General features: G+C 36.3%; 1 protein-coding gene across 1 annotated transcript in view; it reads left to right on the top strand.

Annotated features, from left to right (window-relative positions):
* The window catches only part of LOC585381 (ATP-dependent RNA helicase DDX1), a 47595-nt gene that overhangs the window by 14943 nt on the left and 15107 nt on the right, over window positions 1–17545 (top strand). The window contains exons 13-19 of the mRNA XM_030975560.1: window positions 331–391; window positions 940–1001; window positions 1328–1351; window positions 2740–2792; window positions 3324–3384; window positions 4085–4156; window positions 16280–16306. Coding sequence (XP_030831420.1) covers window positions 331–391; window positions 940–1001; window positions 1328–1351; window positions 2740–2792; window positions 3324–3384; window positions 4085–4156; window positions 16280–16306 — 360 coding nt within the window. The remainder of the gene's footprint in view (window positions 1–330; window positions 392–939; window positions 1002–1327; window positions 1352–2739; window positions 2793–3323; window positions 3385–4084; window positions 4157–16279; window positions 16307–17545) is intronic.

Raw genomic sequence — 17545 nt, 5'->3', positions numbered from 1 at the left:
GATGTAGTTAGATTGTGCATCATATATCTGGGCCCCATTTCACAAAATTTTTCATCAATGACAAATGACAATTCTTGTTATAAGCTACAATAATCCTTGCTTCTGATTGGTTATCAGCAGATTTGCCACTCATTTTAGTCATTTATTATTGAAAAAAGGCTTTGTGAAACGGATCCCTGATCCATGTGATGAATGCCGATATTTTTTGTATGCATTTTTTTCTCAAACATAGTATTTTACTCTTGCATCAAAAGCAAATTTCTGTCATGGTAGAGTTCTATTTTATAAACATTCATTGATTTTATCCCCTCTCATTTTTATCTGTTTCAGAAAGGTTACAGTGCCATCTGTGAAGCCCCTTCAAACTGTGTTGTCAAGTCTCCTAACATGGGTATGACATTTGATCACCTTACTTTAATATTTGGCAGCATTCTGTACTTAAATGTTAGAGCGTATAAGATGATAGTGCTCTTAATAAAAACACCTTGTAAAAAGCCAGTCTTGTAAGATCTCGATCTACTGTCCTTCTTCTATTCACCCTCTTTCCCCTTTTAATTGTTTTAGTGCTTATGCTTGGGTACTTTTACTTTTAAATGTCCAAGATGTCAACGTCTATATATTTACAGTAGGTTTGCAGGTGCACCATCTGAGAGAGAGAGAGAGAGAGAGAGAGAGAGAGTTGAGGAGTCCTGAAAAGGACTCTGACTCAGTAATCTTTCTTGGGGGTGTGGTAGTCCTGAAAAGGACTGTTTGTTATCTTTCTTAGCATATAGTTCTAAGGAGAACTATAGCTCTATATATTTATCGCCTATGTGTTCCGATTATTACTTTGTTTTTGCTGTTTATATATGTATTTTTATTGCTTGTAAACAAATCCCATGTAACATTTCCATGTTTTTTTAACTTGGACGAATAACAATTGAATTTTTGTCATAATAGGTGGTGGACTAGCTGGTACAGCTAAAGCAGCACCCAACGCCCCTCAAGCCATTATCATTGAAGTAAGTCTACAATCATAGAAACTAAGTCTTTCATCTTTCATTCTAATCTAAGTAAATTTCTGTTGGATTTACCTTCTGTGTAGCCATTGTTTTTACAAGTCAATGCTATATCAGATGAGCCTTTGGCATGCTTAAGGTACCTGTTAAGTGAGTGATTGTGAAGCAAATGAATATGGAATGTTATAATTTTACATTTAATGCGATATAACATCAGACTATATTTCTTGAAGAGTATTGTTTTTTCTAACATTTTTTAGAATATCAAATGAACTCTGAATGATCTTAATAACATCTATTCGTTTGTTTTCTTTATTTTCTTTATTTAGCCATCAAGAGAACTTGCTGAACAGGTAATGACATCTTATGATTCTATTGTATTACATGAATATATTTTGCACTTAGTTTCAAATACTGTTTTTTTTTACTTGTTGAAAATTACAGGCTCATTTTATTTTTCATATTGTTGATAGCCTTAGTCTATGGCTATGGTTACAACTCAGAGCAGCGACCGATCGATTTGAAGCCTGCTCGGTGGCAGGCAGAATTGAGGCATCGCCCAATGAGCAGGCTGTAGAGACCCAGCGATGCCTGGGCGGTGCCCTATCAATTTCCTGTCGGTCGCCAGTCGATTTTAGGTCAAAACTGGGCCGAATCGGGGAGCTTCTCTGCCCAGCGTCCCGGCAGTGACCGACTGATGACCCACCGATTCCCTGGCAGTCTCCCACCGGTCACCGGCTGATTTAAAAGAAATTGCTGGTGATCGGCGGGGCATCTGCGGGTGTCTCGTGGTTAAAAATACACTCGGTGTCCGGGCGGTCGCCGCGCGAGCACCACCTAATCGAGCGTTCGCCATTTAGCGAATTAGGTCAAAAATCGAAGCAGCTAGGTTAAGGGCTGCCGTGCTTGCGCTGCCTGGACGCCGACCGATTTTTCAACTCACCCAGTGACATACTGAACTCCAAGCGGCAACCGCGCTCGGCAGCCTTTGATGTAGTGGCTTCGATTTTTTACTTGAATGGCTTGACGGCGAACGCTCGATTAGGTTGATGCCTGGGCGATGACCAAGCGCCTGCTCACTTTTCACTCGCCGCCCGAATTTAACTCTGCGCTAAAATTCAAGCTGCGACCGAGAAATGCTCTAAAAACAAGCGGTGCCCGGGCGAAATTGGCTAATAACTCGCCGCCTGGCCGCCGAGCAGGCTTCTTTTTGGGGTTGGGACCATGATTAAAATAAATGTTGTTCTGTAAACTTTGGGAATGCTAATTATTTTGGATGGTCAATTAATTGCTGGTTGCTTATTTGCCATAGAATGTGTCTGTCATGTGTTCCAAGCTTGTTTTTTAATCATAAAAGAATTGAATATACAGACCATGTGTCATTATGACTTGTCTTTTAGTTTTAAAGAGTTAAGCAACCTACGTAAGAAAGTGTTGTTTAAAATGTATGAAATTTGTATAAAATAGTGTGTGAAATTTTAAAAGTGTCCATACTTCTAACCAACAATATTGAACAGCCCTTTTTATATTGATATATTGATAAGATTTGAAACTAAAATAGGAAAATTAGAAGACAAATAGAACAGATTACTATGGAGATCAAGATGAGAGAAGCACTACTTACCCCGTTTTGGAAGCATTTTTGAAAAGATATTACAGAGTTTCTGCATATATTGTACAAATGTTATACCCATTATATATTTGTGGTTACACTGTACTTATTTTTATGTGTTTTATTCAGACATTGGACCAGATCAGACTCTTTAAAAAGCATCTTACAACTCATTGCCCTAAGTGAGTACTCTGAAGGAATTTTTGATGATTCTTTATTTAAAGATAAAGTTGAGTTCTGGTCATGCGATTGCATTGTGAAAGAAACGATGTGAAATCAATCAGAAATTTAGCAAAATAGAATTTATGCCATTGGTGATATTGGTATCATCAAATTGATAAGAAAATTTGGCTGAGTTTTGGTAAAAGTAACAAGTGGGGGAAGGGGTAGGGGGGAATCCAGAGGATAGTTTTGTTGGAATAAACATTTCTGAATTCCTGCCAGATATCACTAAAAGGGTTTATCTGATTGTTAATGGAATTGGTGATTGTTGCTCCTATAGAATAAATGACAATTCACCAGGGCTTATTTTTATTTTTATCTTTGTTATGGTTGGGGAGAAACTTTGACCTGCTGTACTGTACTTTCACGGACTGCGTATTTCACATGTATCTAATATTTGTTCAGGCTAATAGGGTGTAATCAATAATTATCTACATGTATGATTAAATAAATGTACTTCTTCTAATCTTTTTTCCTCTTTTTTAAATCAGGGAACTGTTAATCATGGGAGGTCAAGCAGCTAAAGAACAGGTGGATGCTCTCTATAAAGGGGTAATATAAAAGTTCAAAATTTTATTTTATTTTTTGTTTTTGTTTTTAAATATCAATTTTGTATCATTATTATTGTTTTTTAAAGCCCCTCTAAAGTTTTGGGAGCCCCAAATTTGCCAAAGAGTTGATGTAAAAATTTCACTTAAATTGTATCATAATGAGAAAGAGGACTTAGACTTTCTTCTGCAAAGATTCGCCTCCCCCCCCCCCCCCCCCACCCCCACCCTAATATAAAAGGTGTTTGAAGACAAATATTGATAAAAGAATGCATAATTTGGGTTTTCTGTTGTGAAAACTTAAATAGTGTATTCTTTCATCGATATTTAACTTCAAACACATTCGTTTTGAAAATCCTTGCAGAAATATATCTTACATGACATTCTCTTTCACATTATGATACAATTTAAGTGGATCTTTGCCATCAAATTGTTGGGGCTACCAACACTATAGAGGGGCTTTAATGAAGAACGATCAGCCTTGATTATATATCATTCAGTAGTGATGATATTAAGTCCAAGGCTGCATTTTAGCCTATTTATTTATCATTCAGAAGTGATAGATATATAAAGAGTGCACATTCATATCTATGTAGTTGATATGCTTGTTCTTTCAGTTTTTAATATGGCCTCAATCATAACATCATAACACTATTTTAAATTTGGCATTAATATTTTTATGTACTGTTGACCTTTGACCTTAGATTGACATCGTCGTAGCAACACCAGGACGTCTTGAAGATCTGATGAGTACTGGAAAGCTTCTGCTGTCACAGGTAGGTCAAGAGTTCACTAAAGATCGATTTGGGGAATTAGAGTTTTCACATGTTTCTTTTCTTTATTAACTCATGTAATGTAATCAACTTTCATACCTAAAGCAATTCTCGCTATCGCCAATATATTAAATTACCTTTATGTTATTTTCAGGTCATATTTTAATTGCACTCTGGAATAGTTTGGTGACCATTTCGCATATCTGTTCTGTTCATGCCAGGGTTGTGTGTGTGTGTGTGTGTGTATGTACTTTTTTCCTACAGTAATCAGTGATTTATAATGATTTTCAAGCGATTTCAAGAATAAATCATTACAAAAAACGTATACAAACATTGTTTTAACAACTTATACCAAGGCTCTCTCTCTCTATATATATATATCTCTGTTTCTTTCTCTCTATCTTTCTCTTTCTCTCTATGTATCTCTCTCTCTCTGTTTTCCTCCTCTATCCCCTCATTCTCTTTTCCTTTTCCTTCCCCCTCTGTCTTTTGCCTCCCCCTATCTCTCTCTCTCTCTCACTCACTCTCACACTCTGTCTCTCTCTTGCACAGAATTATTGTATACTATTTCTCTTTTCCATTAAACTTTTCATTGGTATTAATTATCATCAGGACATGCTTAATTGTGTAAATTATTGTTGAGTGATGACCTACATGTTGTAAAACTTGTTAAGTGGAGCCTGGTTCTTAGGTCATGTCATCTTCTTTTAACTTTCTAATATACTTTCCTTGTATATCGCAAGTTCATCAGGAAGTCATTTCTTGCGTTCACTTCTTCACATGGAAACATGTTGATCGAGATGATTCTTTGTTCTTAAAATTTATTAGTCATATACTTATTTAGACAGATATTACAGTAATTTGATATGTTGTGAGATGACTAGTTCCATGCAACATGCTGTATTGTGTTAACAATAGGAACAAGTTTCAAATATTATTTTCAATATGTTTATCATGCACCAGTGGACAATTACTTCAGAATGCTAGTACATGTTGTATAATGGATATTTGTATGACTAAGTATTTGGAACAACTATCTATTTTTTAAATTTCATTATAGGTATTTTTGCGTTTTAAGTATAGTTTGATAGTACCTATTTCTATTTTCTTAGACTACAGTAAACTATAGTGTAAATACTTGATACATGAAACAGAAATCATGTTTAGTGCATTTATGCATACCTGACTCTTCTACTAAATACATGTATTTTGAATATCACTAATTTGATGCTGCTTGTATAAAGTATCGGCTTGCATGGTGATGTAGATATACAGTAGGCTTGCGGGTGCGCCATGTGAGAGAGAGAGAGAGGGAGGATTGAGGAGTCCTGAAAAGGACTCTCGGTAATCTTTCTTGAGGGTGAGTAGTCCTGAATAGTCAACGGATAGTCAACCTGTTCGAAACGTTGAGCCACTCCCCCCACTCATCCTCTCCAAGCGCTATAGTTCTCCTTAGAACTATAAGCTAAGAAAGATAACCAACAGTCTATTTCAAGACTATACCAACAGTCCTTTTCAGGACTGCTCACCCTCAAGAAAGATTACAGAGAGTCCTTTTCAGGACTCCTCAATCCTCCCTCTCTCGCTCTCACATGGAGCACCCGCAAGCCTACTGTATATCACTAATTTGTTCAAATTGGACTTGTTCTTGAGGATTTGCATAACAATTACAATTACCACATACTGTGTAGTTCTATCAAAATGTTATCACAGTATATCATATTTATATTTAGTTCACTATTATACAATTGTTCATGCTGCAGATTTGAATATTACATTTTGTTAAAATTTGCAAATGATAATTTGTTGTCAGCATGTAATATTTGTTAGATGAAATAAAGAGATTTACAACGGCATGCCTTTGTTCTAATCTACTTTCCACTCTTTAATATACTAATTTGGCTCCAGTGTCTAAAATGTCCAACTAAGACATTGCATAAGAAAGAATATACAATGAGAAGCACAGATTATTGCGTCACTCATATAACATATGTATGAAGAGAGTTAGGTAACACACAATACAGTGAAGCAATAAACTACATTTGAAATACACTTTATAATGCCTATGAAATACACTTTATGAAGTAATTACACAAGTAACACACAATACAGTGAAGCAATATAATACATTTGAAACACACTTTATAATGCCTATGAAATACATTTTTTAAAGTAATTCCATAAATAACACACAATACAGTGATGCAATATATACATTTAAAACACACTTTATAGTGCCTATGAAATACATTTTTCAAAGTAATTCCATAAGTAACACACAATACAGTGAAGCAATATAATACATTTGAAACACACTTTATAATGCCTATGAAATACATTTTTCAAAGTAATTCCATAAATAACACACAATACAGTGATGCAATATATACATTTAAAACACACATTATAGTGCCTATGACATACATTTTTCAAAGTAATGGAATGCAGTGAAGTAATATAATACATTTGAAACACACTTCATAATGCCTATGAAATACATTTTTCAAAGTAATTCCATAAATAACACACAATACAGTGATGCAATATATACATTTAAAACACACTTTATAGTGCCTATGAAATACATTTTTCAAAGTAATTCCATAAGTAACACACAATACAGTGAAGCAATATAATACATTTGAAACACACTTTATAATGCTAATGAAATACATTTTTCAAAGTAATTCCATAAGTAACACACGAAACAGTTATAATACATTTGAAACACACTTTATAATGCTTATGAAATACATTTTTCAAAGTAATTCCATAATTAACACACAATACAGTGAACCAATATAATACATTTGAAACACACTTTATAATGCCTACGAAATACATTTTTCAAAGTAATTTCATAATTAACACACAATACAGTGAAGCAATATATAATACATTTGAAACACTAGATTGTCTATGAAATACATGTTTTTAATGATTTTTTATGAAATGATGCCTTAACGGAAGATTATAATGACATTAAATGATATTCTTATGTAAAGGCCCGGTCACAATAAGGTCACTGCATCGTTGTGCAACCAACTCGTGTCAGGATTTGGGAGAAGCTAGCGAGCTGGCATCGAATGCATAGCATTATACTAGCACGCTGCGCATATACGGTACAGACCGTATACAGAGCACACATGTTAAAAAATCCTACGAATGCACAGCGTGTTGCTAGCGCGCGGGACAAATGGTCCACGCATGTTCAACACAGAGCCATCGCGCGAACGGCAGCGGTCACTAGACTGGGCCTATAAAAAGCGGCAGCTCGTCTTGCTTGCGTTTGTCGTCATATCAAAATAGCGCAACGACATTGTGCAACTGAGTTCTTCAAGATGTCACCCAAGAACCCCACTGCGCTATGTACACGCCAATTTTACGCTTGGGACACACAAGAAGAACGTTGGGTGCGCTAGAAACATGTTCAGCACGCGTTCGGCACGCTCATATTCACTGCATGTTCGCTGGACATGCGTTTGAAACGCGCTAGGTATGCTTTCGCTAAACGTTGACTGCCAAACTCACAACAAATACACAGCGTGTGCTCCACGTATGTCTGGCATTGGTCTAGCACGCCCCACACATGTCTGGCGTCCTTTTGGCGTTTACATTCATGCGTCGAGCTCTGCACACATTTGTGAGCATGCTCAAACAATCCCAACGCACACAGCGAATGACGTCGAATGCATAGTGTTGGTCCAGCGCACTTGACGTACGAGTAACGAATACACAGCGTGAATAATGACGCACACCTAGCGAATACACAGCGTGAATAATGATGCACACCTAGCGAACGACAACACACTGGCCAAAATTGCAAACTTTCAATGCGCGGGCTGTTAGTCTCCTATGTGTGACTGCCCTATAAGAAAGAATTATTCAAGAAACATATATATTGGATATGAGTGAATGTTTTACAAAAATTAAGACAGTATCAACTTTTATTATAGCATTTTGGTTAAAAAATAATTCATCATTGTCATCTGTCTTTTAGGAGTTTAATTGATACACTGGGTTTCCAATGTATGTAAAACTTCTGAGCAGATACAAATCTTTGACCAGACTGCTATGTAAGGAACTTTTGGCAAGGAAAATTTTTTTTAGAAAGAAATCCAACTTATGGTTGCAATAAATGAATGATTTAATATAAGACTGATTTAGCATTCCTTCTGATATTTACTCTGAATTTCAATGGAAACATGGACAGATAATCAGAATATATATATATATGCCACATTTTTCTTCAGTACAAGTACAAAAATATTTTTTTAACTACCACATTTCATTAACAATTTTTATTCAGTTTTCTTACTGATTTTTTCTTCTTCTGAGTTAAAAGTTGATTTATCATAATAGTTGAATCACATCCTACCATCTGTCGAGAAGTATAGGAAGCACCCATTGCAGTATTTCCATTCCATATATTGAAAGTGTTATTATGTTATTTGGGGGGGGGGGCATATTTTTTCATAAGAATATTTTTGCATGTAAATAATGGCTTCAACATTTTCTGTATACTTGCATAATTAATCATCAGAGTTAGTTGCATACTATTACTATTGAGGAAGCTTTTGCAAGGCATGTTCTTTGTAACATGCAAATGAGGTCATATTACAAATATTTATCAATCACAATGACAGGCTTATTGGTATGGAAACAGTAATCATTCTTTTCATTTTGTTGATGATGTTGATATGATATGAAGTGCTAGTTCTACAATGTAGGTTTTTCTAGTTATAAACACAGATTGATAAAACCATAGAGGAAGGGTATGCTTTAGAGAATTGAAAAAAATTTGATGACCACAATCATATCATACAAACATACATGGAAATGTTTCATTTTTCAATGGTTCCATGGACCTGATGGAACTATCTGGAAGAAGAAAAGTGTTCCAGGGTAAAAACTTAAGTACACTTCAAGAAAGAAAGACATACTCTTTAGATGAACTTACACAAAAATTAGTATGGCACTCGGTCGAACTATGAAATAACACATATTTCTTGTGTCATGGAATTCAGGGAAACTTACACGTATCCTAAACCCTACAAGAATATTTAAAAAAAAAAAAAAAAAAAAAAAAAAAAAAACCAGACTGGGCATGATGCTCATCCTCTGAGCTAAGGCCTCATACATTGTGTAGGTTCATTTATAGTTATAAGTCAACATCTCCCAGCCATGAATTGTCTCTGTAGATTTGACACTCCACCTTTGCAAAATTTCGCCAGAAAGTAGGTACATTTCACGTGAATGGTATACAAATAATGAATGGTTAATATGAGTTCAATAGTGCGAATATTTTCATTCGTTGAAAGATTAACATTCTATTCAACGAGGCGTCAACTGAGTTTAATAGAATTAACATTAATCTTTCAACGAATGAAAATATTAGCACTATTGAACGAATGAAAAACATTCATTATTTGTTTTATACAACATCAAAGAAGATCTAATAGAACGTTAATCAATAAATTATGCTTTACTCCTTATATTAAAGATAAATTAAAGTTGGAGTCAAGCCTTCTCGATTACATTCAGATTGCCTTCGCGTCAGATACACGCAGGGATAAGCGCACGGCAGAGAGGTACGCAGTCTGCATATAACCAAAAATGAAAGGGGAATATACAGTAACCAAAAATGCAAAAAAAAATAATAACAAAAATAAAAATGAGATCAAGCATAAGGTCAAACATAAGATCAAACAAAATATCAAACAAACAAAGAATAAGATGGTGTGCACCTCCTTTGACCGACTCACAACTGCATAATAGCATTTATGAATTAAAAAGGTGCGTTTTCAGTAAGGACTTAAACTGGTCAAGAGAATGAGTATGATGAATATGCGCTGGTAATTTATTCCAAAGGATAGGGGCATTTACTGAAAAAGCTTGAACGCCATATTTTGTAACAGAACGAGGTCCAAGGGTTAACTGCAAGGTTGATGATGATCGAAGAGGTCTTAAAGAACTAGAAGAACGTAAGGAAATAAAATCTGAAAGATATTTAGGGGCTTGGCCATGGAGAATTTTGTATGTCAGAAGAAGAACTTTAAATGTTATACGATGGTGTATGGGAAGCCAATGGAGAGAATGCAATATTGGGGTTATGTGCTCAAATTTTCTCGAGAGAGTAACAAGCCTTGCAGCAGTATTCTGAATTCTTTGGAGTGGAAGTAAGTATAAATGAGGAAGGCCAGAAAAAATTGAATTGCAATAATCAAGGTGGGAGGATACAAAAGCATGGGTTAATTTTGCAGTTGTGGGTCGGTCAAGTAGTTTCCTAATTTTCCCAATTTTGAAGATTCCAAAAGATGCAGATTTACAAACGTTTTTAATATGCTGCTGAAATGTAAGATTTTTGTCGATTAAAACACCAAGGTCTCGAACGTATTCACTACCCTTCAGTGAACCATCTCCGGTAACCAAATCGGGGAAGGAATCAGTGTTTCTGAATTTGGAAGTAATGTGGATCATTTCAGATTTTCGTTCATAAAGGCAAAGTCTATTGTTAGAAGACCAGAACCTAATATTTTCAAGGCAACTGCTAAGTTTCCGAGTCGCATCATCCTTGCCGTTAGGCTTAAGAGTTATATAAATCTGAGTGTCGTCAGCGTACATCGCATGATGAATCCCCTGGTGAGACTTAATGACCTTAGACAGTGGGCTGGTGTAGAGAACAAAGAAAAGTGGGCCGATTACGGAACCTTGAGAAACGCCGCAGATCAGTGGAAATGTTGCAGAAGGCGTGTCGTTGATGATCACACGTTGACTGCGATTGTGGAGATATGAGCGTATCCAATCAAGAACAGTTCCGGTGATAAAAAAGTCATTTTCCAGGCGATAAAGTAACAGGGTGTGGTCGATGGTATCAAATGCAGCCGTGTAATCCAGGAGGATGAGCACAGCTTCATTACCCTTGTCTATGGCCAGGAGAAGATCGTTTAAGACTTTAACCGAAGCAGTTTCTGTTGAATGGTGGTTCCGGTAAGCAGATTGATGGACAGGAATACTTGATAATCCTTCATGAGAAATTTCTTCAGGTACGGGGAAATCCTGAAAACTTGTTCTGTAAACGTTTCTGTACTCTAGTAGGTATAAAGAGTTTTACCGTTATAGTGAACAGTAGTATAAGGACAGCAACCATCATGTTGAATATGGTATCCAGTCTGTTATTTTGAGTGTCCAGCCCTTCATGGTCCGCACTGCAGTTCACAGTTCTCTGAATGGACACTTCTGTTGTATCATTTACATCTGGAGGCTTAGTGATGCAGTTGTCGCTGTCAACATCAAACCATTTGAAATGTTCTGATTTGAACTTGTCTTCTTTAATATCGATCTCCATATGACAATCGAACTCATCTACGGATTCTATTTTAAGGTTCCATATCTCGTAGGTCATAGTGTTTCCTTGGAAGGAGATTTCGTTGTTCCATCGGTCTATGTGTTTGTCTCCTTTATTATGGTACCGACCTGATACAACCGGCCCCTTTGAAAATTGGTAGTCGTGCACCAAAATAGAAACGTTTTGATTGATAATGTTTGAATCAACTATCAATGTCATGTTTGTATAAACACCATCTCCAGGACACACTTTCCTAGTCTCTCCATATCTCAGTACACAAGGCATTGATTCCGTCTGGTTGCATAACGACATATCTGTAGCAGTACATGTTCCAAATATCATTGAAATCAGTCCCACAATGACAACAATACAGCCATTGCCGCATGATAATCTTTTGAATATTCCAGCATTCCAAATATCATAAAAGGGATCCATGATTGTTATCTAAAAAGTGAATTTCTCACCTAACGAAATGCCCTGCAGCCGTGCACCTGGAGATCATGCAGCATGTCATTTTTGTTATTTGCTCGTAGGTGGCGGTATGCATTGTATAGAGGGGGTCTGAATAACTCTGAACCAATTCAGGATAATAATGATGATGATGATAGTAATGATCATGAAAAATCAAATACAAAATATCCACTCAACAATAATAGTATATAGTATAACTGATTTACATAAATTGTGACAACTGAAATATAAAAAACAAAAAAGTACAATTGAAACTTGAAAGTATGGAGGTAAATCAAAGAATCAATATAAATGCAGAGACCAACTATCATAAGCATGAATTATTGAGTAATAATAATAATAATAATGATGATGATAGTAATAATAATAATAATAATGAAAAATGATAATAATAATAATGAAGATGATGATGACAACAAAATGTCTTTTTTAACCCAATGTAGCCTCATCATTATTAATTATCTTTTTCAGGGCTTCATTATTACACCATACCATAGACACTGATAACACGTAGGGCCCTTCATCTCAGATTTAACAATTGTTAAACGATGCCTTTTAATGGTAAAGTTACCATCGATGATAATTTTCATGCAGCTGGGTCCAGTAATACTTTGGGCAATCTGCTTTGATCGCTCAAACCATTTTTTAACATGTAAACCTATGGGGTAACCATGGAGACTGACCTATTTTCCCAATAACCATGGTTATTGGGAAAATAGGTCTGTTTTTACAGGAACAGTTAAAGTTTATGAATGCAATTTCGACCAATCAGATTGCTGGATTACTTAAGTGAGGTATATAATACTAAATAATACTAAATAATAGTACTACAAGTTTATATTCTGATTTTATTCAAATGAAGGCAACTTGAATGTACAATATAGAACCTGTAGATTGATGATTACAAAATGCTTAACCATTTCATTTTCTTCAAGTGAATTTTTGAATAGGAATCATTGATATTTTTAAAGATAAGGCATCATTTTTTTTGGAGGGGGGAGGGGGGTAGTGGAGTACTTTGATATTGTGTCTGATCAAGATATTTGATGTATGATGCCTGAGTTGGGTGCTGGAAGTATTTGAAGAGCATGTTTCGTACACGGTTGCTCAGTTTTATGTTACCTGATTATTGATTGATTTATTTTTTAATTTTCTTATTTGGGGGGAGCAATCTAAACAAATAGATTATTACAGGGTGCTAGAAAGCTGTTTGCTCAATACCTTGGGGCAAGGAAAATTGCAATTGATTTAAAATATCACTGTATAGACATCATATAACAGAGCTGCCAACTAGTACGGATTTCCCGTAATTGGTACGGATATTAACGACCATTACGGAATGTTGTCTCAAATTACGGATTTTTTTTTTTTTTTTTTTTTTTTTTTTTTTTTTTTTTTTAAATTTTAAATATGATTTATTGTAGCAAGTGTTGTGAAGTATGGCGGCTATCCAACACTCGCTGAGAAAGACAGAAAAGTATCAAGTATTCTCTTAATAGAAGCCATTTTTCATGGAAAACTGTTGTGATGACCGTGAAACTCAATACCTAACAACTGTGATTAAAATCACCAAGATTTCAGATAATCATGCGTCCGCGCAGTATTGGCATGCCGTTTTTTTTTTAGATTAATAGCGCCCCATAGAAAATTACTGATTTTTAGCCTTGTGATTACTGATTTTCTTTTCTGGAGGTTAGCAGCTCTGATATTAACAACTGTTTATGTTTATTCTAATCACTGTTATCACTATGATTGTCATTAAGTTCAATGGGACATCTGAAACAGCGAATGTATTTGAAAAAACATGAGATCCTTGACAAGTCATTCGATATTGGTCATCTCAATATAACAGTGCTGCTCATCATCTGTGGATGGAGGTCCATTGGTATACTTCTGTATCGCATCTGGGATCTTATGGTCCTCATCTGAAGGCTGGAGATTGAGCAATGACTCTGTATCTCCCTGGAGAAGTTGTTTTGCTTCCTTGTTAGACGAGGGCTCATCTTGATTCTTGCTGGCAAGGCTGGAAGAAGATTGAGAAAGCACTGTAGAATGATCAGAAGGATTGAGATTGAGCAAGGTATCTGTGTCTCCCTGGAGAAGTTGTTTCGCTTCCTCGTTAGAGTGTTCAGAAGGATTGAGATTTAGCAATGACTCTGTATCTCCCTGGAGAAGTGTTTTTGCTTCCTTGTTAGGGGAGGGCAAGTCTTGATTCCTGCTGGCAAGGCTGGAAGAAGACTGAGAACGCACCGTAGTCAAGTGATCAAAAGTACTTGAAGATGATAAATTGTTACATCCGATATGGTCGAGAAGTCCTGAAAACTTGTTCTGTAAACCTTTATGTACTCTAGTAGGTATGAAGTTATTTGCAGTTATAATGAACAGTAGTACAAGAATAGTGACCTCCATTTTGTTTGAGGTATCCAGCCTGTTGTTTTGAGTGTCCAGCTTTGTTTTTACATTTTCCAGTCCTTCATGCATCTCACTGAATTGATCACTGCAGTTCACATCTCTCTGAATGGTTCCGTCTGTTTTTCTTACTAGTTGTGATAACAAGTGATGTAAATTAGATATCATTTTCTTTTGCTCTGCTATTTCTGAGGCCAAAGCATTAATCGAAGCACTCGTGTTGATTAACTGATCCTCATTGCATGCTAGATTTAGCAGTGATGTGTCCTTGTCAGTTGTGGAAGGTTTAGTTGGAGGGATGCACTTTTCAACACCAAACCACTGAAAGGGAAGGGACTGGAACATCTGCCCTCCAATGTCCAGTTCCAAGTGACATACAAACTCATCCCTGAATTTGATCTTCACATTCTTTACCTCGTACATCATAGTGTCACTGTCAAACATGATTTTAATCTTCCATCGTTCAACACGCTCGTCTCCATTATGGTACCGTCCAGCTACAAGTGACCCGCGTGAAAATTCCTGATCACTAACTAGAACTTTGACATGTGTCAGTGTTAGGTCGTTCATGATGACTTGGGGCAGTCTTAATGTGATGTTCGCAGAGGCACTTTGTCCTACGCAGACCTCTTGAATCTCAGGGTTTCCTAACATACAAGGCAGTGATGTTTCTTGTGGGCAATCATGGATTAGCGTCATTGGTGTGGTCCTGCCTTCCAGTAATGTCACAAATATTACAAGTCCAACGAGAACTACAAGGATGTATCTGGAGATCATGATTTCTTGGGTTTATTTGCAGTATTGAAGTTGAGAAACAAGAAAATTTACTTTGCTCTTTTACAATACTTGACACTAACAAACAGGTACAGCACCTGTACCACAATGTCGCTACCTATTGAACTTTGCATTGCACATGCTCAGAATGCTTGATGTTGTTTGAGAATTCTTCTTTCGGATATGTTCTTCTTGGTAGAACCAGATTTAAAACAAGTCCTTCACCCTCCAGATATCTGCATGGCAATGTACTATAAAATGATAGCGGGCGTCGATCCAGTCACATATAGCTCTTTTTAATGACCTTTTGCAATGTTTAGGATTCTAGTAATGCATAAACCGTCTTTGAGGCATTATATTTTATATACTGATATACTTTCTGGGACTTCCCAAAACTGCGATTGCACAATAAGGGAATTCACATGTCGGCTTAAGGGTCGCAAGCCTGAGGAGCTTTGAGGGTTATTCTTTACAAATCAAATATTTGCATAGACCAGTTACAGAGGGCATTGTTCAATTGGTATTTATTTAATGAATGTGTTTCTTTAAAGTTTGATTGCCTATTATCATCAGACTTTGAGATAGTTAATAATCCTTTTTTTTTTTTTTTTTACCTGACTGCCAAGAAAGCATGTATATGATTGGAAGTAAAAGCAGCCAGGGGACAGAGGGCTTGAAGTTCTCTCCAAAGGACTTGGTAATGAGGGTTAATGCCTTACCAAAGGGCACAAGCGCATTGACTCGTTTCAAACCCGGGACCTCTCGGTTACGAGACGACTGCTCTGAGATATGCATATATATAAATTTTATCTTGCTCCTCATCAAAAGTATGATATACAATAGGTCTTTAAGAGCTGTTAGTGATACCAATTATTCTAATCCATGATAGGATCTCTATCTTTGTAATAAAAGATTCAACTCCAAGCACAATAAAAAATCATTCAATTATTAGTAGTATTTTTCAAAAAGAAAATCTTGCATGCACTATATTGAATAATAATAACGTTAATGTGATATGTAGTTGTAATAATATTACCAGTATCCAGTAAGTTTTCAAATCTTGATGAACAGCAATTCAGTTTCATGGTCGTTGACATAATTTTTCTTTTTTCATATTAATACAGGTGCGATTTTTCATTCTGGATGAAGCAGTGAGTATCTTGATTATTTCCCAACCACCTCATGAAAATGTTGTTGTCATTAGCCCCAAATTACATTAGTCTTATACCCTTTTCACATCTATTTTTCTTAACCCCGGACTATCCTTAACCCCATACTATCCTTAACCCCATACTATTTTTTTTGCTGTTCACATCTATTTTCTTAACCCCGGACTATGTGCTTAGCCGGGGTTAAGAAATTTCACGCGATTCACACTACGTTCGCCTTAGCCCCGGACTATTCGATAGCTCATGAATATTAATGCTTTTGCTACCGCGCATGCGCCTTTCGACTAAATGAAGGGGAAAAAACCCGCACGCTAAATTCAATATAAATATAAATTCAATTCCGATCGTGAACTGCATGCATGCGTAACGTGAACTGCATACATAGCGCGCGATAAATGCAAATTCACGACCACACGACCACGCTGTCTGTGATTGGCTGTTGCTTAGCCCCGCTTCTCCTTAGCCCGGTTCGGATTCACACTACGCAGCTTAGCACCACAATTGCCCGGCTAACCCCGCAATTGCCCGGCTAACCCTGCTATTTTGCAGGGCCAGATAGTCCCGTACTATTTGTGGGGTTAGCCCACTTTGGCAAAACGTAATGTGAACAGAAAGCCGGCTAAAATTACCCCGGGTAATTGGTGGGGCTAAGGAAGGAATTGGTGGGGCTAAGAGCCCCCTTAGCCCCACCTATTTCCCGGGGTTAAGCAATATTTGGTAGATGTGAAAAGGGTATAAGTGTGATATGTCGACCTACAACAGTGACACATACATCGTAATGATAGTTGTTTGTTATCATTCTTTGTCTTTAGGTCTCTAAAAATCTCATTGTTTGTTTAAAAACTTGATTTGTTAAATGAACTTAAAAATATAAAAGTCATGACACATACATGTATAAAAACATGAAATTGTAATCAGTGATGAACAGGAATAATAGTTCTATCCAATGATGGGGAATCATTTGAATTTGTACAGTTTTTTGGATAATCTGTAATAAAGCTAATCTTGAGCTCAGGTATGGGAATCGTATTTTGAGAGAAAATTTCTATGATTTATTCTGGATTGTATATCCTGCAGCAAATTGATTGTTTGAACCAATGAAATAAAAACAAATGCACAAAAGCTCACTGGGCATCATCTCTGATAAAAACCACAACTCCCATTTGCATATAGTGACCTGTGTTAAGCACATGATGTCAGGCGTACTTAACCAGATTTCCT

The sequence above is a fragment of the Strongylocentrotus purpuratus genome, unplaced genomic scaffold, assembly GCF_000002235.5.
Source record: "Strongylocentrotus purpuratus isolate Spur 01 unplaced genomic scaffold, Spur_5.0 spur5_scaffold_8, whole genome shotgun sequence".
Classification (NCBI taxonomy): domain Eukaryota; kingdom Metazoa; phylum Echinodermata; class Echinoidea; order Camarodonta; family Strongylocentrotidae; genus Strongylocentrotus; species Strongylocentrotus purpuratus.
This window is presented reverse-complemented; position numbering and strand designations above follow the sequence as displayed.